Genomic DNA, 26,475 nt, shown 5'->3' with positions numbered 1-26,475 from the left:
TCCTGTTAAACTTTTGAGAGTTTTTTCATCATTAAGACTATAAATCACAGGCCAGGCTGTTTCAGTTTCAGCCAGCCAAATGTAAGAACAACTTGGCCATATGCTTCTTTTTCAAAGAACTTTATTCATTTAGCCCCAGGCTCAGAATTCAACAATGTTTTCTATGGACTTTTTCTCTTCACATCAAATAATATTAAAGCGGAAAAATATGGGGGAAAATTCTAATTACTCCCATATGTATACTTGGAAATGGCCAAATGGAATTATTCACAGTTTCCTTAAACACATACTCTGATTCCTGATCTCCACACGTGTGGGCATAGACCCTAGTGCAAAGACCTCCTCAGGCTCTGTTTGTCAGAATCACACTCATTTTTTTAAAGCCCACCCAAATGTCTTCTCTGTGTGCCCCACTACGATCACCCCAGTCGAAAATAATATCGCTCCCCCAACATTGTCTTTGTGTCTTTTTTGAGACACCTCTTACATAAGGTTTGTGAAAGCCTTAAGCTTTTGCATAACTTCTCTTCTGGTCCTTAGCAGCTTGGCAGCATAAATCTGAATCTTTCCAGTGATGCGTGGCAGTGTCTTAAATGTGATCGGTTCTTCATGACTATTTTGCTTCTTGGCGATTAACTATTGGGGGTGTCGAAAAACTAAAGGGAAATAGATACTTAACAAATATGTGTATGCCCTTTGCCTCTCCCAGTCATCTGTAAGAGCTCTCAGCCTCCCACTGCAGAAGGTCAGGATTCTGTAGTGTATTTACTCTGGGTGTTAAAGCACTTGAAAGTTTATTTTTCACTGGAAGAGCTTTATTTGATTCATTCTTTGTAAGGAAGGGTGCTAGCATACTCAGCTGTTGATGCTTATTTGGAGTAGTTTTTCATTGGAGACGTTTATCACACCCATTTGTTACCTGTCTGCAGCTGCCTTTGGAGAAAGCAAACGTGCTTTCTGTAACTTTTACAGCCTCCAAGGAAATCTATGCCCAGGGCTCAGTTTTCTTCTACTGCCTTTTCTTCTACCTTTCTCTTTTTAACTCGTTTAGTGAGCGCTGCTTCCTGGCGCTTAGTCCGCTCTGAGGCACCGCAAACGCTGGCATTTGCCTTCAGCACCGTGGGGGGATCAGAGCTGCTGGAACTGCCCGTCTAGGGGGCTGGGGGCTGACTGCTTACGGTCCCGTTCTCCTTTCTTCTTCTGATTGGCTGCTCGAGGTCACGTGAAGGCCGGGGGTTGGAATTCTGAGTTGTGGCTTTTGGCACTCCTTCTTCTTTTTAAAAATCGCCTGGTGTGTGGAGCTCCGCCGGGCTTGGTGCCTCGCTCCCTTACTGAGACTGGAGACAGCCGGGAACAGCCACAGGGCAGACTGAGGTGGCAAAAGGGAAATCTGCCGAGATGTTCAGTCAGGGACCCAGGACCCCAGCTTCAGGCTGCTACTATCTAAATTCCATGACACCTGAGGGCCAGGAGATGTACTTGCGATTTGATCAGACTGCGAGGCGCTCTCCTTACAGGATGAGCCGGATTCTAGCACGCCATCAGCTAGTGACTAAAATTCAACAAGGTGAGTGGCCGGTAGAGGAAGGCTGTTGCTAATTCTGATTTCTGTTGGCTCTATTTCATGCTAACCCAGTTTTTTACATTGTTGTTTTCACTTTACAATACATGGATTTCTATGCCACGCTGCACCTAACTTTTAGAAATAACTTTAGGCAGCAGTTTTAAACAAACAGTGACAGCGCTTAGCTGCCACATAACTCAACTTCAAGTGCCCGGAAAACTTCACGGTAGGACGGTGAATCCTGCATTTCCAAAATTTATGTGCGTCTACACAATAAATGAGACAGGTTTACTCGGTGTGTGTTTTGGGAGCTTTTCTGCCGCTTCCTCACACTGTGTCACATTTAAAACTTGGACATTTGTTTATTTCATTGGAGGGAGGGTAGAGAGGGGGGACTCACTTGTACCCCGCCCAGATTCTTTATAACATTGTTAGCCACAGGGGAAAGTTAGAATTCTATTCTTAAGGCCACTGGGCTGACAACCGGACTCGCATTCTCTATTTGTATGTTTATGTCAGTAGTCTCTGATTTGTTGATACTGTTTTTCTGGTGAAGGGTAAAGGTGTCTGCTAAGTTCAAAACAAAGCTTGTGACATGCGCTTGGAAGCAGCAGCTTCCTAAGCCCAGAGGAAAGGATATTGATTACAAGCCGCTAGATGTTCCTTTTTATTCTCTACAAAAAAAATTAATAAATAAAAATTAAAAAATAGGTCAACAGCCTGGACATCACTAAAACTCCTCATTCTCCAAAAATAGTTAAAACATGCTTCTCATCTTAGGGTTGGTCTGTAGAAGCTCGAAAATGAACATTCGTAAGAGACTCCTAACTGGTGCTCATTTAAAAGACACACACATACACCCACATCATCACAATAAGTTTATGAAGTTTATGACCACGCCCCTCCTGGGCTAAACAAAAACAAAAACACAAAACAAGAAACCCAATAACTAAATTATTATATTGGTGATATGAAATTTACCAGGAATTTCTAGAGCCATTATACAAACACAATTTCCACTTAAATAAATGAGTTTAAGATTTTATTGAATTTTAGAAGGGAAGTTGGTGTTTGTAATCGTGAAAATCTTATTGTAATGTTTCCAAAAGGAACAATATGTATTCTAGCGAGTAGCAGTTGATGAGATTGTTTCCTTGGAAATTAGGATTTGTTTGTAAAGGTTCAGGAACTGGTTATGTGTGAAGGATACTGGTCCTACATACCAGTCTGATTTCAGGAAGGATATTATGTCATTCCATAAACTCTGTGTGCAGGTCTTGATTGAATAGAAACAAAAGTAATTATTTCCCTGTGGCTTGATTTAAAAATACATTAGTCTTAGAATAAAAACCAGCTAAAGCTTTAGAGATTTCTGACAATGGTGCTTTGCCAGATGCTATCATCACTATGGATGCAGGAGCTTGGCAAATGTTTGATGATGCTTTATCATCTATGCTCGTTAAATGTTCTTCAGCATGCATGTGAAGTGCATTATGTTAGAAACACTGCATATAGAAATAGTTTGAAGTTGTTTTGCAGATCTCCTTAAATGTATTTACAACGATTGATTTCATTAAAATTCTTTATGTGTTTTTTGGATGAAAGTTATATTCCTACTGAGGATTTGAAGTTGTGAACACATGCGTGATTGTTGAAAGGATACTCTAAGTCTATGTTTCTTTTGCTTAAATAGAATATGTGAGCATTCTCACCTTTTTGTGCTGGGCAACAGAGTGTTTGAAAGCAATGTATGCCTAGAAATTAAGAGCGATCATGAAGATCATAGGGAAGCATGAAGAAATTCCAATAGTCCAGCCATTGAGAACTCATCATTTGTTGATATTATACAATGATATAGTAAGACATTATGATAGCAGAAGCAAAATTTCCTGGGTAAGAGTAGAGAATATTGACTGAGCATTTATAATGTTTCAATCACTACTCCGGGAGCCATATATATATATATTTTTTTTTTTTTTTTTTTCAATTTATTTTACCCTCAAAAAAATCTTCTAAGTGAGCACATACTATTATCATACCCATTTTAAAGGCAGGAAAACAGAGACACATAGAGGTCAAGTAACTTCTTACAGTTTACATAGTAGGTGCTAGTATTTTAATATAACTCTGAAGCCCATGCTCTGCAATACACTAAACTGTTTCTGGTTTTTATAATGAAGGTTGAAGTATTGGACTTGAGATTTATTTTAGATTTTGTAATATGCCAAAGTCATTTCAGTCTTTTCTACTCGGAATGCAGCAACAAACCATATGACAGAATCAGAATCAGTCACTCACAATGCTATTTCCAGTCAGGTTTTATTTCGCTAATGGAAGCAAAGTGCTGTGTGTTTTACCTTCCTTGAACAGCTAGTATCCAATAATGCATGATGTCAAGTTATTTTACTGATGACCTATAATCATTCAAAGTTTATCAAGTGCGTATTAAATTAATAGCACCATTATTTTTTGTAGTTCACATAGCGGTATCTTGAAATGACAGCAACATCAGTAAAATTGTTTACTCTATCGTAGATCTTTCATGGAGAATTTAGCATTGTATCATTATAATTTGGGGCATTATTACTGATGATCATAATCTCTCATGGTTGTTGGGAACAGTGCAAACAAGAGTAAGTTGCTCCCCACTGACCTCATTATAGTGAGCTAATCATTGAATGTCATGGACATGATTCAACAGCAGATGCACTCATGAGAAGGAAAACAAAGAAGAGAAATAAAGGAATCTTTGATGATGCATAGGATCAGAATTAGTTGCTCAAACCCAGGATGAATCTAAACTTGCTCATCTTAGGGTATGCTCCAAAATACACACGCATTATTTCTCTTAGCCTTCTTTATAGTTCTGGAGTTTTTAGTCCAGTTAAAAGAGAAGAGAAGTTTAAAATAGAGGATTGCTTTGCAAAGTGAAAGTTTATCATCAGTCACACTGCCCAGAATCCCTACCCCACAATCTCGCTGAATCAATGGGTAAATTGTTGTATGGAGAGAGAATGGAAATAATAATGGTCTTTATTTGCCTCAGTAGCAGGCACTTGGGAATGGACAAGAGGGGGGATGCTGGGGAGGTGGAGGAAGAGTATGTTAGGCCACAGGAAGGGAGAATTGGGATCTCTTGTCATTTGATAGCTATGATGCATTGGCTACAGGTGCACCATGTTGAAAGCTTATATACTCATGCATATGCTATCTGGAAAATCCAAATCTAGGCAAATACATAAATGTGATTATTTGCTTTGTGGAAGAATTCATCTTGCTATTACACAATTTTTTAAAAATTATTTTGAATGCTGAAAATGGCATGATATGGACCTGATTGTAGTCAAGTTCACTGAACCAGAAAAAAAGGAGACCAGGATGCAGGCTCTTATTTAGACCCCCTCTCATTCTTTCACTATGGCAAGTTTCAGAACCTTACTTGGCCTTTGTTTCTTGATGAGAAAATGAGATGGTCAGTCTCTGGTTTCTAAAGTTTATTCTGGTTCTCAGGTCCTCTCTCTGGTTGAGTCAGTAACTCCTTGAACAAGAGTGTGCAAAGCAGGGACTCCTTAAACCTAAAACAATAAGTTGAAAAGAAAACAGAGCAGCTTTCTAATGTAGAATAAATCAGTGGCTTATAATTTTTCTACAACTTGTCAAGGAAATTATTACAGTGGAAGTCAGATTTTAGTTCTACGGCTGTCACTAATTAATTGTGTGCTCTGGGGCACGCTACAACTTCTCTGGGCATTCTTTCCTTCCTCCATAAAATAAAGGGTTTGGATTAAACAAACGTGAGGTTCCCATCATGTCTAAAATTCTGGGATTCATGATCACAGGTATTATGTTAAGAAAGAGAGGCAGTTCTTATTTCTGTTTTTCTTATTATGTCATTTAATACCTACCTGGACATGTTTCTTTGATACCTGTTTAATGCTCTCATTATCAATTTAATGGGCACATTAGGACAGCCAGTCTTGGGGACTATTTAAATATCATTACTACCTATAATTATAAAGAAACTGTAAAAAACAAAAAAACAAAAAAACAAAAAAAAACACCTTTCTTTCTCTAGAGTCCAGGACTGTGAAATGGAGGTATTGCAGTGCCTGGCCTATTGCAAAGAATGTCCGTGTGAGTGTGCCCCTGTGCTCGCAGAAAGACGTCTTTTCTTGACAGAAAATGCAAAATGTAGAAAATTTCATAACCAAGAGAATTAGTGAAAGTCAGATTTCCATTTTCTTTGACTTTTATTTATTTTTGAAAGAGAGCGAGCGAGTGGTAGAGGGGCAGAGAGAAAGGGAAAGAGAGAATCTTAAGCATGCTCTGCGTTTAGCGCTGAGCCCCATATAGGACTCGAACTCATGAACCATGAGATCAGGACCTGAGCCGAAATCAAGAGTTCAATGCTCAAATGACTGAGCCACCTTGGTGTCCCTCATTGACTTTTTATCTGAGACTATTTTTAAGGATCACATCTGAGTTGAACTTAACCAGAGTGGAGTAAACTGCCTTCCTTCTGCTCCCAGGGAATGGAACTGGGTATTAGTGATGTGCTGTCTGTCTCTCATTACTCCATCGGGCCACATGGCATCTTGGGAATTTGCCCGACCTAAGTGGTAGCCTTGCTCATCCTGGTGGGAGAGCCCCAGCCCCCCAACTGGATAGCGTCAGCGGAAATTAAACAATCATTTATTCTTTGAGAATTGCCCTTTCTCCATGTCCAGTATTTTCTTACCCAACCACTTTCAGAAATGGAGGGTGGAAACACTGGCAGAAAAACAGATGACAGGGTGAGAATGCATCACAGAAAACAGGGTGAGAATGCATCAGTCCTGTATTGCTCAAGTTCTTTTTTAAAAAAGTGGCAACTGTCAGAAATTCACATTTCATGAATCAGAGCCTCTTTCTGTTCAGTGCTGGTGACCGAAGGACCTGTACATAAAGGGTACTGTTTAACCGAAAATTACAGGAAAATCTGTTGGGAGAATTAAGTCAATGAACTTTGCATAACATTTTAAAAGTGATCACATATTAAAAATGCAAGCAGTTAAGAAATAAGTACTAGAAGGGAATTAGCAAAGAATGATATGTAAAACCTGAGAGTTTAATTTTAACCAAATTGAGACATCCATAGCTGCACGTCACTGCTTTTATTAGCTCTAATTTTATAAACACACATCCCAGATGCAGGTAATTGCCAAATCTGGATTATGTGATATTATTTTCAGTGAGTAGAGATTCATTTTTTTCTCCTCTTCTCCCCAGTCAGTGTTTAGTTCTTTGTAAATTCTCGATGCTGGTCCACTCTTACAAAGCAAGGTTCCTCATTTCCTTAGCCACCTAGTCATGGGCAGTGCTTCTAGCTCTTCAGGTGACCCGAAAAAATTTAGAGAGAAAATGAAAAGTGAGTTTTGGTAAACCTCTATACAGAAGGAAACATATCAGTTGGGATTTCATGGCGATGGGTCATGAATGAGCATGTGCCTTGTGCATTTCATTAACTATGTGAACCCAGTGGTAAGTCTAGGAAGAAGATACAAGAAGATAGGAGACCACGAGTTGCATATCTGATATTTGAATGAAGTAAGGATCATGTGAAAATCATTATCTGTCTCCTAAGGGGCAGTGTGAATATGATTTTCATGTGGGTAAAGACATCATAGATTAATTTACATTCTAATGCATTATCTAAAGGATTTGATGTAGTGTATAAAAGAATATACAACTCTGTGAAGGTTATTAAAAGACAAATCTGATGAAGAGAAAAATATAGGTTAATTAATATAATAAAGGGATTATATTACATCCCTTTAATATATTAAAGAGATATTACATAAAATATGAAACGTAAGGTGCTAAATAATTATTAAAAGTGGGCTTTAAATTTAGCCTGAGCTTCCCTAATCTAAGCAAAGAGGAAAACACGATCAGGGGAAGATTTGCCATGGTGAAAACACACCAGCGCAGCTTTTCCTGGGACTTGATGTTTGGGAGAGTTTTCTCCCGAGAACTTGATATATGAGAGCAGTTTCATACAGATCTCATAAAGGGGACACTACAATATGGAGATATAGTAGATAAATTAAACATTTCCTGCAGTGAATTCAATTGCAAGTTTCCTATAGGATCCTGCAGTGAAACCAGGGGCATAATAACAAATTATAATTCAGTAAAAATATTTGGGGATGGGGTGAGTGGCTCAAAACAAGGAGGTTCAGGTATGCAACCTGATTCTTCTCCTTAATCTTGAAATAGCATGGAAGCTGTCTAGAGATAGTTTCTCATTTGGCTTCACAGAACACTAGTCCTGTTAGATATTCAGGGGAGAAATGTTTCTGTGGTTAAGTAATTTGAGAAATGCTATATCCTCTTTCCCTTTTTGGAAATTCACACTTATGAAAGGCCCAGAGAAATCCTGCGGAAAGTAATTTAACTTTGTTCAAACTGGTGTATTTCATCATGAATCCATTTTTCACCGGATACCAGGAAGTGACATCTTATAAAATCATGTTCCCTGGGGAACGCATTTTGGAAAAGCTGATTGAGGAAGCTTCAGGACCTGTGGTTCATTCGGATAATTCTCTTTGACTATATTTCTTGCATGGATTGGGCAATAGATAGTTTGAGGTTATATTTTGGAGAGTAAATTGTAAATATTTTTTGTTTTCAAATAAGTCCAGCTCCATGTACTCTAAAAATCAACTGGGTGTAAAGAAAGACAAGATTGACATCTCTTTATAAAAATTAACAAATAAAGGAAGAATCTTACCTGTTTAGGTGGCCCCTATATGTTTGCCAGGCAGAAAACTGAAGGAGTAGGTATATGGGCAGGGTTAATAATTCTACCAAGAATGCAACCAGTCTTCAAATAACTCTACACGATAGGTACTGCTAGGCCAGAAGAAAGAGATTATTGCTTTTTGGCTCTCATTCATCTCACCTATGATAAAGCTGAAGCCCTGGGCAAATTCCAAAGGGGTCTGCTATTATCTCAGCTAATTCACGATATTCCATTACTGCAAAGTGGAGTTGCCCCACAGGAAAGAAAAAGGAAACCCTTCAGTAGTGTCAGATTCTCCTTGGCTGTGACGTGGGATATGGACTCTCTGAGATTCAGGCATTGATGAGTGTGGCTCAAAGTCCATTTCCGACTTCATGATCTAAATGTATCTCTGGTTTATGTTCATACTTCATGTATGAAGTCTCTGCCAGTATGACAGAATAAAATGAACTAATAGGTAATAGGTTATTTTAATTAATAAAGCTTGTTTGTTTAGTTGTATAAGCAACTTACAAGTTTCTCAGGAAGCCTGAAAACATATTCTTAAGGTACTTTTCCTCATGCTCGCAAAGAGATAGTACATAGCATTTGCATTATGAATGATGCTTTTGGAGATAATCCACAAAATGTAGAAAAGTTACCACAGAATGCATGGGAAATTAGCCTTACTGTGTAGCCAAACCCCCATGTAAAGTCACATGGGACCATAGCAATCACTATAGAACGGTACAGCCTAGGGCAGGAAAAGTTGTACACTATTGTTTGAAACGACCTGAGTTCCTGAATTCTCTCTCTCTGTCTGTCTCTCTGTGTCTCTGTCTCTTTTTAATTTAGAATCTAAAGGAATTTAAATGGAGCAATGGGCTCAATTAATGGAGCATACCCAGTGGGTACTTGGGTGGCTGAGTCATTTGAGCATCCAACGCTTGGTTCCAGCTTAGGTCAAGCCCTGTGTGGGGCTTTGCACTGACAATGCAGGCCTGCTTGGGACTCAACCTCCCTCTCTGTACCCCTCCCCTGCTCCCTCACTCTCTCTCAAAAAGAAATAAATAAATGGAATGGTTGCAAGATAACTGAAAATTACAGAACATGCTATTGCTATTTAAAAAAAAAGGAAATCAACAACAACAACAAAAAAAATCCAAAATGTCTGGCCGCAGTCTCAAATGATTTCCCCACAAGACATAGGAATCCTGACAATTTTAAAAGTCTGACAGAGGCAGAGCTGACTAAAATACCAATGATTTGCATTGCCTTGCCTCTGTAACACTCTGATAAAACACAGGCGTGAACAGTGTAAAGGAAAAGGGTAGGGATTGTAAAGAAACTAGGCCGTCACAAGTAACTAATATACATGTCAGTATTTTGAGCTAAAGAAGGTTTTCTCTTTCTGCATTCCAAGTCTCCTCTTTCTAGCTTATTTTAAAAATCATACATATGGATGGCAAGAATCTTGGATGAATATTCATTCTTGATAAGTGAATGGTAGTAATTCACATACCCTTGTATTCACCAAATGACACACTGAGAAAAAGTATGATAGTCATAAAAGCATATTTTACTACCCCAGTATTATTTATAGTTATTATAAGAAATAAGAAAGATTCACAATCCCAGTGATAATGGTATTCTAACCATTCCCCCCTAAATAAGACTGGAGTTCTTAATAGAGGACCTTAAATCTCTCCCAGATGCTTTCAAGGACACAAACCATTTCCTCCTAAATGCATTTCCCAAAATAGAGAATGAAATCCATTGCAAAGCCTTACTGTTTGCACCTTTGTAAAAGCATGTGTTGTGTAGAGCAAGTTCTTAGTAATCAAATCACCATCACTTTTACCATTGATCTCTTTTGAGTAGGAAGATCCACTAACACCCCTTCCCTCTACACTCCCAACCTCACCATTAGTACTCCATTCCACCTGCTGTTACTATCTCAGACTTACTGCAAGGATTAAATGTGATAATACAGTTAAACACTGAGTACAGTATCCGGAACATACTAAGTGCTAGATATAAGAAAAATACATATATTAAACAAACATCCATGTACGTATAGCCCTTCAAGGCGCTGTATCATTAAATGAAGAATAACTAATATACTTTATACCAAGTTGACTAAGGTAAGCATACATACTGCCACATTTTTGTGTCCTTAAAAAAATATCACAAAGTTTAAAACAAAAATTTTTTTTTTGGTTTGGTGTTTTGCCGTTTTGTTTTGTTTTAATCTTAAGCTGTAGTGAAATCTGCTTTTCCCAAATGTGGTTTCCTTTACTTCATTTACTTAGTAACATCAGTTTACTTAGTAATAAATGTACAGCGGTTATTCTTAGTTGCCCTGAACTGACCTGAAATGATGGGTTTAGGCCAGGTTTCAGCTCATATCGATAAACAGCAAAGCCTGTTGTTCCCTACCTCCTGGCAAATAAAAAAGACTGTTCTGGGCAGGAAGTGTTCCTGGCTCCTGGAACCACTTGGTAGGAAACTCTGAAGCTGAGGGACAGCAGCAGAACTGGAGGAAGGGGGCTAGGCTCTGATCAGAGATAGGCCAGAGTCAAAGGCCAGGGAGATGACCAGTGTGGAGCCTGGGAGCAAGGGCTCTACCCAGTCAGTAGCAGAGTTATATCTCTGTGCCTGATGAGTGAATCTATGATGTCTGAATCCCCTTCCCAAATTGTTGTGATTTTCTAAACTGGGCAGTTAACTTGGAGATTCTTGCCAATTTTATAAAAATTTTCCCGTATTTAATGGCCTTTGTGTAGAAGAGTTAAAAGAAATGCTGTAAAGTGTAGATAAAGTTTCTAATGCCCAGTTGGTAATTTAAAAACTCAGCACCCTTTCTCAAACTAATTCAAACAAATTATTTAAGAAATTTCCATTGCCCGTTTCCTCTGGGATTTCATTCCTTTTAACTGAGGGATAATCTTCATCACTATTGAATTCCTAGGCTATGAAAGACTGCACGTGAATACAGTCATTAGCATTTGTGAAGTTTGTTGTTATGGAGTTGAATGGATTAAATAAACAAGAATGCTTTTTGCTGTATTTGGGTATGGAATATGTATAGTTTTAGGAGGCTCCATGTAAGAGACTCCTGTACAAAGAATAGAAATTTCATTTAGTACCTGCTTCATACATCATGACTTAAATGTTAATCTTGAACTTTGAAAAAGCCTTGCTTTACAGGATAAAATATTTGATGTCTGCATATGGCGTCCTGGAAACCCTGAAAAAACTGTGATAATAATAATCCCTTAATTGTTATGGTGCATGACCGTTTGTGTAGGAATTCCGTATGCATTCGCTGTTTGAATACCTACATAAAATGGTATTATAATCGTGGATGACAAAGCTCTGTCCCCTAGAATCTGTCTTTCAGAGACCTGACCAATGCATCTGCAAGTGGCCCTACTTTGAATTATTTCTACTCTTGCGTTCCTGGGTCATTCCTTTGGACGTGGATTTTTCACTTGGTGCATTGTGTGGAACAGCACATTTCCCTGAGTGGGTAGAAAAGCATAGATGCACTTGACAGAATAAGGAAACTTGGTAGTGAGCAATGCGGTTGTTAAACATTAACTAACCGGTAGAATAGAGATGGTTTCAGAGGCCAGTTTTTTCCTTTCCCTCCTCTGTTTAGACTAAAATTGCTTCCTCACCTCCAGCTTTACAGTTCAGTTTCTGAGGAAGCCATTCTGTTCCTGGTTCGTGTGAGGTTTCTCCTGTCACTTGGTCGCCTCCTCCCACCTTTGGTTACTCCTGCAGGGCTGACCCTGGACACTGGCAGCTTGTGTTCTGTGACGCTTACTGCTTTGTTCCAGAATGCAGGAGTTGTGACAGGCTCTTCTCAGCTCATTAACCCTCAGCCATGCCTCTCGCAGGCACGCCTCTCGCAGTCTGTGCAGCTGGGTCTGGGGGTGCGGGAGCCTTACCTCTGGGCTGAGGGATGCCATTTCCACTGGCTCACCCACATGAAAAGGAAAGTGGGAGTCCGGGTTGGCCATGGAGAGGCAGGCTGTCCACATAGTTTATTAGCATTTTGGTGCATTTATATAAAAGGTTTGGGTCTGGGGTGGCGATTGGACTTTTTATAACACACATTTTAGGGTTAGAAACATTACAACATTTAAAAAATGGTAACACAATACCTATAGCTACTCCTATTGAGGGCTCGCTATTATGTTCCAGGGACTATTTTCAACATATATTGGTGTTTTATTTAATTTTTGTGAAGACCTGAAACCTAGGTTTACTCCTCTGGAAAATAAATATGGTAAGGCTTGACGCTTAAGGGTTTACTGTGTTTTTCTCCCAGCAAGTAGGTGGCAGAGATGGGCTTTGAACTCCAGTCTGTATGACCCAGGAGCCCACATTATTCACCACTGTGCAACCCCATCACCCTTATAATTATAGGTAGTCATGGTCTACTTGTAACCAAAGAAGGTTGTTCGTTTTGGTTTTTTCCATCATTTTAGCCCTGGCTGGTGCTTACTTCCTCACCCGCCCTTCAAGTTGTTGGAGGACTTCCCTGTGCCTCCAAAACCAGCAACAACTCCGAGCAACCGTCCTATATACTAACTACCCTCCCACTGCCTTCTTGAGGCTGGCTGCTCTTTATCAGGAATGCTCCGTCCAAAGTCAATGTCAGGGCAGCAGCATTCCAGCCTTTGGCAAGGAATCTAGCATAGTTAGGTAGGAACATGCCTAACAGGGGGAGAGGACAGATTCCTCCACCCCCAAGCGCCTTTCCCTACTTCCAAACCTCCAAAATGCTTCCCCTTCCTCCTAGAAAGTTTTGGAGGTAGAGCACTTCCCTCCTCTAAGTTTCCTCAGGGCTCCTAGGGCCCACTTCTCTCGGTGGCCCCTGTAACCTTCACAGGAGGCCTTTGCAGACAAGAAGCAAGGTGGGAGTTAGGTCAAACCACCGTTGTTCCCTGGACCCTAAATCCCAAAGACAGCAGTTCTATAGTGGAAGGAAAGCAAGCATTAAACCAGGGTCTCTATTTCCAGAGAGAAGTCCTATATGGAGATTTTTTTCCCCCAGATTTTGCAATTTTGACCTCAGTCACAGCCGAGGCCCATAGACCAGAATAGTCCCAGTTGCACTCTGCACTTGCAGCTAGAGAACAGTAGCCAGTCAGAAGAAAATATCAATGTTCTGCCAACTTCTGCTGTTTGTGAAATTTTGCCAGAAGCAAAACAGGATCAAAAATAATAAACAGACCTCCTCCCTTGCTGCATGACTGTTATTTACATAAAGAGATTGATGAACTGACTGTGCTGTGTGCATGCACAGGGAAGGGACATTTTAAGGAGAAAAAATTAATTTTTTTGGTGCTTGGTTGCATGTGGTTTGAGGTTTTCTCAAATAACTGGGTTTCCAAAGAGACAACCCATAGCACAGATAGTGCTGTCTCTCCAGTGTAAGTGGACTAACCCATGGATAACACAACTTGACACATGAATTACATGCAGCTGTAAACCTCTGCAGGGAAAATGGGTCTTGAAAACTAAGGAACGTTGTCTCAAGTGGAATAGTGATGTTTCCAGGAGAAAGAGAAGCCGGACCTGTACAGTAACCCCAGAAAGCAGGAGGCATGGGTGCTGGGAACACCTTTGTCCTAATGGGCACCTGGTCACTATGGATGACTTTATGTAACTTCTTGGTGCCACAGTTTCTTCATCTACCAAATGGGAATAATATTAGCTCCTACCTCTAGTAATATTAGTGAGGAAAAAAGAATTGATGTGAAATTAATTCAAATGGAAGACATGAGGGGCACCTGGGTAGCTCAGTGGGTTGAGCATCCGACTTCGGCTCAGGTCACGATCTCATGGTTCGTGACTTCAAGCCCCGTGTCGGGCTCTGTGCTGACAGCTCAGAGCCTGGAGCCTACTTCGAGTTCTGTGTCTCCCTCTCTCTCTGCCCTTCCCCCACTTGCTTGTGTGCTCTCTCTCTCTCTCTCAAAAATAAATAAACATTAAAAAAAAATTCTAAAAGAGGAAAACATGATGCTCAATTCTGGGGTGGGTAAGCGATGTTAGGATGCACCTTTAGGGATCACAGGACTGGCCCAAACACAAGAGCCACACAAAGCAAGACCTAGCTCTTTATCCTCAGTTGGACACAAAGCCTCATCATACTTGCTTCCTCTTCCTCGAACAATAATTCGTATCACTTGTCAAGGGTATGGGAATAATGAACCGCTCTGTAGTTTTGTTTTATTTTTGTTTATTTTTTAATATTTATTTATTTTGGGGAGAACGCAAGCAGGGGAGGGGCAGAGAGAGCGGGACAGAGGATCTGAAGCAGGCTCTGCAGGGACAGGCTGACAGCAGGGAGTGCAATGTGGTCCACTAACCAAACTGCCAGATCAGGACCTGAGCCAAAGTCCGACGCTCAACCGACCAAGCCACCCAGGCACCCCTGTAGTTTTGTTTTATTTTAATTGGTTCTCAAATGGACAAAGTCTACTAGCTCTTACATTCGTTTTATGTTTTCTTTTTATGTATTTGATGTGCTATTTTGGGTCATTTCAAACTCTAGTTTTCCCTCTTATTTTTCTTTCATTCTGAGGGGTCAAGAATTTTGCTCTGTGTTTTCACTCAGGTAATAAATATTCCTTCATCCTTAATGAGTAATTTCCCATAATTATGATCAGAATAAAACCTTTTAAAGTGAAAGATATTGTGTTAGAGACCCAGGGACTTAGACAAGTTAGAGCGTCATAAATCTTGTGCTTTCAGAGTTATAAATTTCCAATGGAAATTGGGCTTCTTGCCTAAGACTAATATTTATTTATTTTTCCTAGTGTTTATTTTATTTTGAGAGACAGAGTGTGCATATGAGCGCGAGTGAGCAGGGGAAGAGCAGAGAGAGAGGGAGAGAGAGAGAATTCCAAGCAGACTCCACACTCAGCATGGAACCCCACGAGGGTTCAATCCCTGTGAGATCATGACCTGAGCCGAAATCAAGAGTTGGCCATTTAACTGACTGAGCCACCCAGTTGCCGGCTGAGACTAACATTTCATGTGGATAGTTACCCATTTAGGCAGGATACCCTGCTGTGGCTGTCTAGGTGGAGGCCTATAAGAGCTCACTGTGGTCACAGCAGATCGTTTGAGTCTGAGGGGGCAGAAAGGAACCTGATTTTGTGGTGCCCAAATTATCGAATGCAGGAAAGATGTGCCCAGTGCTTTCCTGCTGCCTTGCATGGCACAATCTGGTCTGGAAAGTCTTAGGAAAGTAAGGTGAAAGATTAAACGAATGTATACTTTATAAACACATCCCTTTAAAATGTTTGAGTTTTGCTTGATAGTTTTTTTATCGGTTTTATTTTTTGTTTCAAATGTTTAAGCTTGCTGATGATGGTGAATTCCAAGAGAAATGGCAGTTGCTAAACTAAGACTTGAAAATTGTTAAGCACTCTGTATATTTGGCTATTATTTGGAAAGGCTGGGTGTCTTAAATGAAGTGGAATTGGGTGGGTGGGGGCACATAAATGAAGAGAAGCAAAGAGCTTGTTTGATGGGGAAGTATGCAGGTACATGGATGGCTTGCCAAAACCTCTTACTTCAACAAAAACAGAACCCTAAGGCTCTATTGACTTCTTTCTTGCACGAGGGTAAGACTGGCTTCTCTCCGCCCCCACACAGATGCGTGATGCTCTGAGTTTCCCTGCAGTCTTTGGCTTAGCAGAATACATTTCTTGTTTATAGCTGGCTGTGCTCAATGATCAGTCATTTAAATAAATTACCATGTTCTATGATTGATGTTAATCATTTGACATGGGAGTTATGAAGCCTTCAGGTCCTTGATTTATCAGAGAAAGAATCTTTCAGACATATTTTTCTTTAGCCCTGGGAGGCTGTGCTTTTTCTGAAACTTGCAGTTCATAGATGCAATGCACATTGCATAAAAGCAAGAGCTTCGCTGTTTCTGGACCTAGGTTCAATTCCTAGCTCAAGCACTGATTAGCAGTGTGATCTTGAGCAGATTCCATGACCTCTGTAAGCCTATTTCCTCATATAAAGTGGGAAAAATAATAATGTCTGCTGCCTGGAGTTGTTGTGGAATGAAGTGTTGTCACTCATGCAAAGTGCTTAGCATGGAGCCAAACACTTACTCAGGGCTCAGTGTCCCTTAATCTAAAAAGGAAACAAAAGGACTCTACAAACCAGCAACGTGGCCCACTGCTATGGCTTGACTACTTCTGGGGAAGATTAAAAATATCCAGGCTTGGATAATCACATAAAGTGGAAGTTAAGGAAGGGCCATAATCACAGTGGATCTGAAATTAGAATGTCTGAAGTTTCCTCAGAACAGAAAAAGTATGAGAGGGGCCACTTAGAAACTATGCAATCTTAAACAAGGGTTTTCCTAACCAAATAGAATTTTCCTCTGAAAGCAGATAGCTGTGAAATACCAGTTATAATAGATAATATTTTTAATCCTTAAGCTAATGAGACCAACCCCCATAAATCCAGAATATGAACTTCAACTCTGGCATGAAGTCTGATATGATGGCAACATATCTAACTCTTAATCTTTCAAGGCTAACCTCCCCAAATGAAGTGCTGTATCTTTAAACATTCGCCTTAGCAAAGCAGTCAATTGGGAACTAATGATACATCTCCCAAACTACTCTCATGCGATTTGGTAAGAGAAGCCCAGAGGAAGCCTGTTATCCCACCTTCAGCCCACCCTCCAGTCTGCAGCCTGCTCTAAAGCCTGGAGGAAAAGGGACAGCACAGGTAGTAGGACAAGATATCGTCCAAGCCTACAATCTCTCTTAAAGGCTGCCTGTTAAATCTGTTTTTACTAAGTTCCGCTGGACTCAAAACATTGAATCTCAACTTCATTGCAACCCACTCAGCTAGCTTACAGAGAATGAAGTGCATTCGTTCTTTGTATTTTGCGTGGAGGAACATAGTCATTCGCTCAGTCACTCACTCATGAAATCACTTCTTTTCTTTTTTTTAAGTTTATTTATTTACTTTGAGAGGGAAAGACACAGTGCAAGTTGGGGAGAGGCAGAGAGAGAGGGAGAGAGAGAGAATCCCAAACAGGCTCTGCATTGTCAGCACAATGTCTGACATGGAGTTTGACCCATGAAGCTGTGAGATCATGACCTGAGCCAAAACCTAGAGTCGGATGCTTAACCTACTGGGTCACCCAGGCGCCCCACCAAATCACTTTTCGAGTGCCTACTCTGTGTCAGGCGCTGTTAGGTCACTGGGCTATAATGATACATGAGAACATAACCCAATGAATCACTGAATTCTATTCCTGAAACCAACATTGCACTGTATGTTAACTAATTAAAATTAAAATAAATAAATAACAGAGATAAAAATAAATAAAACATAACCCATGCCACAGTTTAACAGGTGGACTTTCAACAGGTGTCAGAGTTTATAGGTACGAGAATGGGCATCCAGGCAGGGAGGGTGGAGGCACAATGGGAGGAGTCTGGTTCTAGCTTTAGCTATTGGTTTGTTGTTGTGGTTTTGGTGTTTTGCTGTTCCCTTGCTTCAGCTTCTATTCCTTCTGCAGAAAGCAGCCATGCTTGGTGTTCCTGGAAGTGATTCTTATGTAACTGTCTGGGAAATCCTGGGGTTAAGACTTCATCAGTTTTTGCCCCATCAGTTTGCCATGGGTCTTCCTTAGAATCTTAATAACTGTGCTCCAGCCATTCGAGAACATGGAACTCTCTCCCTCTGGTGAAAAGTACATTGCTGCTCTCCTGTGTCTTTTCAAAGTAAGGGCCCATCATCTACAGGGAGCTTACCTCTGTGCTAGCACTGCTATCCTAGCATTTGGGCTCCCTCTGGAAGGAATAGGATGGTGGCAGATTTCTCATGAAATCAACTGTAGTAACATAGCAATAACTAACACAGATATTTAAGAGAGGCTATATTTTGGAAACAAATACTTTTGGTTTTTTGCATCAAAGTCAGTTGTGTGCAGGATCTTTGCTGATCTTGTGTATGTGAAAAATTGTATGAAACATGATCACTGCCCTCAAGGAGATTACAATTAAGTGAGATAAGACCTAGAAAGAGTCATTAATATGGGCAATTCAAGGGAATACATGGTTCCATCACTAATAGGCTGTCAAAATGTAGGTGTCCAAAAGAGGGCATTGTCAGCAGGACAGCAAGGTAACAAAATAAGATCACTGGGCCTGAGCTATGGAAAGTGGCTGTGTTTCCTCTGAGCAAAAATCAGAGTGAGTTCTTCGAAGGGGGACAACAGAATGAGTTGAAAAGTATGATGAAGTAATTGCAAGTGTAATTCAAACCTGGTGAACTGGAGGGTGGCAGGAAGTGTAGACGACAAAGTTCAAAAAGAAGTTTGAGGTCAAACAGCAGTAAGTTTGGAACTTACATTATAGGTAGTGGAGAACTACTGAAGATCTCTGAATCGAAAAGAAATAGGATGAAAACAGCAGTTTAGAAAGATGAAGAGATGAACGTGGGTTTGAAGTGGTCAGACTGACTGTAGAGAGAGAAATAGTCATTGATTATGTGTTCTGTCCAGGCCTGAAGAATGGTAAATAGTTCTCTCACTGAATCCTCACAGTAGTAGGTAGCATTGATATTCTCATTTTAAAGGTTAAGAAATTGAGGCCCAGAGAGGTTAAAGTAACTTGTTCAAGTTAAACCCAAATAACTAGCAAAGCCAAGAATTGAACCCAGGGCTGTCTGACTCTGAGTGTATGTTCTTCCACAGCTCAAGGCTTCCCCTGACACTTGTTGCTTCTGTTGTTACAGTGACCACCCCCCAAAATATCCCGAGGGATGAGGATTTTAACTGTGGCGATAAAGAAATGATAAATATAGGATTTAGTTCCATAACTTTTCAGAATGACAAAATATGTATATGCCTTATAAAATTTTAATATTTCCAATTGCTGATTTATCTCTTCTTGCCTTTTTTCCCACTTATTCTAAGAATCCATTAATTTGAATTTATTACTGTGTCTTCTACTAGAGATTGGCCTACTTGGAGACATCTACCCAATAATTTGTGATCGCAGTAAGTCTTAGTAGGTAAAGTTTGGGTCACTTTACAATAGAAGTTTCACTGGATTGTAGTTAAATTACCCGATGGAACTGTACGTATTTGCTTCTGCTTCAGGCATAACCCCTTTAAAAATTTATTGGTAAGGAGTAAGTAAAATCAAATACTAATATTAAATGAATTTAATATGGTGTGGTAAGGGGATTTGAATTTTAAACCTGTAGACATTACCAATTAGCTTGAATTACTTTATATTTCAGAAAAAAAGGCTTTTCTGAGAGAGTACTATGTACCCAAATACAAATATAACTTAGAACCTAATTTTAGAAATGTGAGTAAACCAAACCACTAGTTAAATTGGGCCAATTGGCTAAAATAGTTTGAGAGCACAGGATTAATTTGTAGAGAAACCCAATAAGCAAATATCCCTATAGGACACCTGTTCTTGTTTATACCAAATTCTTGAGCAGCCAGTCATTATTTTATCAAGAAAGGGAGTTTCACATGTGAATTCTTCCGGAAGTAATTTAAAGATGTTTAAATATTTTATGAAGTATGAAATTGCACATATTTGCCTGAGGCAGGTGCCCCACTGGTATTGAACAAAAAATACTCATACCGTATTTCAAAAGAGCTATTAATATAAAGTTTTACTTCTCCGCCTGAATTGTAGTTCACATTCTGAATCTAGCCGCAGGTTAAATCCCAATTAAATGAGGTGACTAAAGAGTCTCCAGGAGATAGAGTTTATGTGCTTCAGGGGAAGAACCATGTTGGAGAATTGGCTTACTCAAATATTGTGCAAATGATACCGAATTGTCAGGCATGGTCTTTAACACCCGTGCACACATTCTGCTATTTTCTCAACACACCCTAGTCTCAGGACCCCTGCTGAGAAGGTACCTTTCGCCATTTCCCTCAAGTCCAGGTCACTTTTCTCTTTCTTCATCGAGATAGCTCTCTGTGTAGATCAAGATGGGGAAAAGGTCATGGTGAGTTAGGCAAAGTCTCTTTTCTTGGCAGCTTACGGTCAAACTTACTCTCATGACCTCTCCCAATAAGCAAAATCTAGAGGTCACTGCCCAACCTCTGAGTCAATGCCAGTTTATTCTCTAGGATGGGCTGCTCTGGATCCAATAATTGGCTCCCGAAGGTTCATGGCTTTTCAAGGGAGTGCTCTGTTTTTAAGGCTCATACTTAATGTTCTTGTCTTCTATGTAAATCCAGGTCTCCCTTTCCTACATATTTAGCTCTCCTCACATGAGTGGCATGAAAGAAATCACCGCAACTCCTATGTGTAAGACAGACCTCTAGATACCACTGGTGAAATGTGTGACCTTACGCTCCTCACCATGTCCAATGGCAGATCCCTTCCTTGACTGCTTCAGATGTAACCTCCAACTGAGCTAATCCTACAACACCCAAGTTCCCCAGTGAATACATTCTTTGAGCAGCAGTGGTCAAAATTCAGGAAGGTGTGTTTAGTTACTATTGCTATATAACAATCCATCCAAACTTAGTGGCATTAAACACCCATTATAATGCTCACGGATGCTGTGGGTCAGGAATTTGGAAAAGATGCTGTGGAGATGGCTTGTCTCTGCTCCACGATAACTGTGACTTTAGCTGGAAAAACTTGAAGGTTGGGGCTGACTCAGTGACAGGGCTCTAGAATCATCCAAAGCCCCATTCACTCCCAGAACAGGCCATTGATGCTGTCAGGTGGGACCTCAGCAGAGGCTGCCAGCTGGAACATGTGTGTGTGTCCTCTCCAAGTGGCTGCCCAGGCTTTCTCACAGCATGGAGACTGCCTTCTAAGAGTAAATGAAGCAAAGCGCATGCCTTCTTCTGACTAGCCTTGGAAGTTGCATAGGGTCACTTTTGGTTTTTTTGCTGGTCAACATAGTGGTAAAGGTCTGCCCAGATTCAAGGGAAGAGGACATTGATCTACCCTCATAGGAGGGCCAGAGAATTCACAGATATATTTTATAACAGCAACAAAGTATGTGTAACATGTTTGAGAATTCTGGGTTTCTGCCATTCTTGCTGGCATGTGGCTGGCCCTTGACTGCTGTTATTTGTCTGAATACCACAGCTAGAATCATCATGCAGTGTGGTTTTGCCCCCAGGTGTGAAGAGAGTGCCTTGGTGACATTCCTAATTGCACTAATTCTTTGGCTGTGATTTTATGAATAGTTACAGGCACCATTCTGCATGTACATTGTCTTGCTGAAGCCCCATAGCCATCCCCAAAGCAGAATGTGCTCCCGCCCCTACCCTTTGCCCAAGATTAGAATAAAATCCGGAAACTCCAAGTTTAGGGCTGGAGAAAGTCTCCAGGTGAATGAAGCCAGATGGTTCTCAATTTACACCAAACCCTGTTCTCCAGAGATGACAATTGTGAGTTGTCTCATTTCACTCAGAGCTATGTTCTTTAGTGCTACCCTGAATCCATAGGGTTAGAATTCAAGTTTGTGGGTGCTGTTTTATTAAGAAAATAAAGAAGGGGGTTCCTTTACAGCTTTGGTTCTCAAGCAGAGGCAGTTTTATTCTCCAGGGGCAATTGGCAGTATCTGGAGATAATCTTGATTGTCCTGCCTAGGTGGCGACGCTACCAGCTTGCAGTAGACAGAGGCCCGGGATGCCTCTGAACACTCTTCAATGCACGGGGTGACCCACCACACCCAGAATTATCTGACCCAGAATGTCAGTACTGCGCCGTTGGAAAATCCTCCTTTCCAGGGCATTTTTATGATTCCCCTTATGAAAATGAGGAAACTGGGGCTCAGGAGCTAAATTACTTGCTCGGGATCCACAACTAGCAAGCAGGGGAGTCAGAATTTAGACACCCCTCCCGAACTCCTCAGTCCCACTTTCTTATTTCCTTTTGGTATTTCAGCTAGCCCTGCTGCCTGCCCAGAAAGGGAAAGAAATTGGAGGCCAAAGTGGTTATTCTCACTTTTTTCACGTCTTGGGCAGTGTAAGGTCCATCACACCCATCATAATGAGCATAAATCATCATGAGGGACATAGTGCCCCCTCATTTTCTTTGCCCTTCAGGTTATGGGTGCGGTGCTCACACAGGCATAGTTAAGACTGGGTTAATGCGTAGGTGGGATTAGGGCTCTGACCTCTCAGAATGAGGCTTAAAAATAACACCTGAAAAACTGGTAGGCAGGGTGCGTGCGCGCGCGCACGTGCATGCGTGCGCGCGTGCGTGTGTGGGGTCTGGGAGTGTTGTGGGAGGGCAGTGAGATCTTATCTTACAATGACAAGCAAACAGCTAATTGCTTGTAATTTTGGAGATAATTGTTTTCTCATCTGCAAGCAGGCCGAACAGGAAATTAATCTAAACCCCAGAAAGTTTGGATCATCTGCAGATTGTCAGGAAAGAAACACTCATTATCCCCTTAGAGCCCCCCATCACATCTAAGAGCCGCAGCTGTGGCCTAGTGCCACCACCGCCGTGCTGGGCCCCGTGCTCACTGCTAACTGGAGAGAAAACAGTACAGAATGTCTGGCAAAGGCAGGCCCCAGGCAGACAGGGCCCCCGCTCCCTCTCGACACCTGATTAATGCTGCCCGATGCAGAATGTCTGGCTTTGAGTCATCCCTTCTGATAGACCCATTCATCACTTAGCATTCCATGTCAGTGCAAGAGCAAGCTTCCTCTGCCTTGGACAAATGAGCCTTCAGGTAACAGATGGTAGTTTAAATGTCAGGCCGGTGTTATCTCCAGTGAAAGACTTGGCCGTCTCTGCTCAGTCCCTTTGCTTCCAGTTTGAGGAAGTCTCTCTTCATTTCCAAAAGGGAGGATAAATAGAATCCAGAATATCCACTTAGATGAAGGATCTTCTGCTTCATCTTCTCACTTGCTCTTGGGCCCAAGTGCTCCAGGAAAAGCCTTCTAGGGGTGAGCCGCAGAACAAAAGGAAAGGCCTGCCCTGCCTTCTGAACTCAAGCAGCCCGCACATACAGTGTTTTAACTGTTCTGGAAAGAATGAAGCATTCATAAGCCATTCCATTTTCAAGAAAAAAATTTCCTGTGACATTTTAATCCCCTTTTGTGCCGGAGCATTTTTAGAGTTTTCTCCTGCCAGTCATCTCGAATGTTTTGTATCTTTTCCTTTTAGCTGAATTGCATATTATGAGCCATGACCCACAATAAAAAATAATGCCACTGTTTCTGAATGAAAGTCTCGTTCTTTGGGTTATTCTGGGCTATGGGTCAGCATACAAATGCTGACTTCTGAAAGTCCAGAGGCGTTATCTGGTTGAGACTCATGTTGGGAGAACAAAAATGAGCCATGAGATGAAAATGACCACCTGGGATGTCCAATTTGGTTTATGTTTCTTCGAAATGCCTTCTATAAACGATATGACTGGATGCCATAGTGTTTGTCCTAATATGAGATCTGGCTTATTTCTGAGATCTCTTGACTGCTTATAAAATGTTTGTAGATATTCTGAATCTGAATCAGGGTTTCTTATTAACCTCAGCACTATTGACATTTATTGTGGGGGCTGTGCTTTGTAGGATGTTACGTACCATCTGTGGTTTCTACCCTCTAGATTCCACAATGTCCCCCCTCCAAACTGAGGGTCAAAACTGAGGTGTCTGGCATGTCTTCAGACACCGACTGCCAAGGGTTTGTCGACCAACAAAATCACAGTTGGTTGAGAACCAATGATTTAGATAAAAAAAAGTACCCAGATGTAAGTGAATTCATTGTTCATTCCTTTTACAAATATCTTGAGTGCCCAATGTGTGACAAAATCATCTTTGGGGACTATACATTGAGAGTTCATAGTTGAGACTTGTAAGGCAGACAGACTTGAAAGTAAATAATGACATCAAGGATGCACTCTAATAAAATCGGAAGGATTTGGGGTTGGGAGTTCAGAGGAGGAAGTTTTAGCTTTGATTCAAGTGTTAGACTTCCCGGAAATTCTTGGTTCTCCCTTTATTCAGGAAGTACCTGTGTTTCCAGGGGAAAAATTCCTGTTTACCAAGACCTTATACTATAGAGAATTTCAGAAGGAAACTTGTGAATTCTTTTAGAAATGTATTGATAAGGTACATTTGGATGATCAAATATAGGTAGAAAAATGCTCTGGTCTCTGGACTTAACTGATATACAAACATATACATGAGAGCACCTGGATGATTCCATCGGGTATCGGCAGTTCCCGGAGCTGAGTGAGCTCTGGACCTTGGACCATGTTGAGGCTTGATTTCAGGAAGGTATCTGTCATGCTTTGAAGTCAGTTTTCAACCTTTGTTCAGTAGTAACAGACAAAAGTGGATGTTTACACTGCTCTGGGCCTCAGATGTGATAATCTCTCCATAAAATATGGAGGCCAGTAAAATAAAACTCAAGTAAACCATCCTAACTGTTGAAGCAGTGGTGGCAATGGTTGTGTACCATGAGCTGCCTGCAGCAAGGAGTGCAGCTCGCAGCAATTACCACCTTTTCTCTTTTCCCTGCAAATAAGTGTGAGAGATGCTCTTGTCAGGGGGGTGGTTGTGAATGTATGCAAATTTGTATTTAAAACCATGTGTATGTTTTAACGGTGTTGGAGGAAGTGTGATCTCATCATCAAGAACACAGGCTGGAGAGTTAGAGAACCCTGGGATAAAATCCAGGCTCCGCCTGGTGTTTGACCTTGGACAAGTTGTCTAACCCAACTGTGCCTCAAGTTGTTTGTAGAAATTGGTGCAAGAACACCTACCTCAAAAGATTGCTGTAAGAATTACAGATATTTGAAAGTTGTCTGACGTGAGTGTTTGGTGACTGGGGTAGTGGCATGACTGTTAGTAACACATTACTCTCCATACACCTTACACTCGTGTGCCCATGACCCTATGGTTGAAAACTGGTTTTGTTTTATATTATGAATATCTGATTTCACTTTGTTTTTTGATTGAAGTGTAATTAACATACAATGTTATATTAGTTTCAGGTGTACAATATAATGAATCAACAATTCTATACATTACTCACTGCACATCACGATAAGTGTGCTCTTACTCACTTTTATCTATTTCACGCATTCCCCCACTGATCTCTCCTCTGACAACCACCCGTTTGCTCTCTGTACTTGAGTCTGTTTTTTTAGTTTGTCTCTTTTTTGTTGTTCTTTGTTCTGTTTCTTAAATTCTGCATATGAGTGAAATCATATGGTATTTGTCTTTCTCTGTCTGACTTATTTCACGTAGCATTATGCCCTCTAGATCCATCCATGTGGTTGCAAGAGGCAAGATCTCCATGAAAAGATGCTCAACATCACTATTTGTCAGGGAAAGGCAAATCAAAATGCGATGAGATACTGTTTTACAACCGTCAGAATGACTAAAATAAAAAAGACAAGAAATAACAAGTGTTGGTGATGATGTGGAGAAAAAGGAACCCTCATGTATTGTTGATGGTAATGCAGTTTGGTGCAGCCACTGGAGAACACAGTATGGAGTTTCCTCAGAAAATTAAAAATGTAATTACCATGATCTAATAATTCCACTACTGGGTATTTATCCAAGGAAAATGAAAACACTAATTCAGAAAGATGTTTATTGCAACATTATTTACAATAGCCAAGATATGGAAGCAACTCAAGTGCCCATCCATAGATGAATGGATAAATAAGATGTGGTATATGGATACAATGGAAAACTGTTGTCTTGAAGATAGAAAGGAACAGGTTGGTTCTGGTTCAAGATGGCAATATAGGAGGATCCCAAACTCACCTCCTCCCATGGACATACCAAATCTATAGCAATATATGGAATGATTTCTTCTGAAAACAAACAAAACAAATAAAACAACCTGAAAACTGGCAGAGTGACCCCTTCACGTTGGGCAAACGAGAGGGAAACCACATTAAAATGGGTGGGAAAGGTTGAGACACAGTCTCACCATACACCCCACCAATGGCACAGGGACCCATGATTGGGAGGGAACTCAAAACTCAGAACTTCTCCCCAAGGGGTGAAGGGTTTGTACCCCCCATCAGGTGCCCCAGCTTTTAAGACCAGCACTTAAGAGATGAGCCCCCAAAACATCTGGCTTTGAAGGCCAACAGGGCTTGTACCCACCAGACC

At 40.8% G+C, this 26,475-nt stretch overlaps 1 protein-coding gene across 7 annotated transcripts in view; it reads left to right on the top strand.

The window, feature by feature from the left end:
* Positions 1–26,475, top strand: part of STARD13 (StAR related lipid transfer domain containing 13) — a 238,380-nt gene that overhangs the window by 54,205 nt on the left and 157,700 nt on the right. For 3 of the 7 annotated variants that reach the window (XM_040448170.1, XM_040448169.1, XM_040448167.1), the window contains exon 1: positions 1,269–1,567. The exons of 2 other annotated variants lie outside the window; for them this stretch is intronic. In XM_040448170.1, the coding sequence (XP_040304104.1) occupies positions 1,399–1,567 (169 nt within the window). In that variant the 5' untranslated portion in view covers positions 1,269–1,398. Of the gene's footprint in view, positions 1–1,268; positions 1,568–26,475 lie in introns of those variants that run through there. 2 more of the 7 variants (XM_040448172.1, XM_040448171.1) reach the window with 1 other exon arrangement.

Source organism: Herpailurus yagouaroundi, unplaced genomic scaffold (assembly GCF_014898765.1).
Source record: "Herpailurus yagouaroundi ecotype Mexico unplaced genomic scaffold, PumYag 197, whole genome shotgun sequence".
Taxonomy (NCBI): domain Eukaryota; kingdom Metazoa; phylum Chordata; class Mammalia; order Carnivora; family Felidae; genus Herpailurus; species Herpailurus yagouaroundi.
The sequence above is the reverse complement of the archived record's forward strand: the minus strand, read 5'-3'. Positions and strand labels throughout refer to the sequence as shown.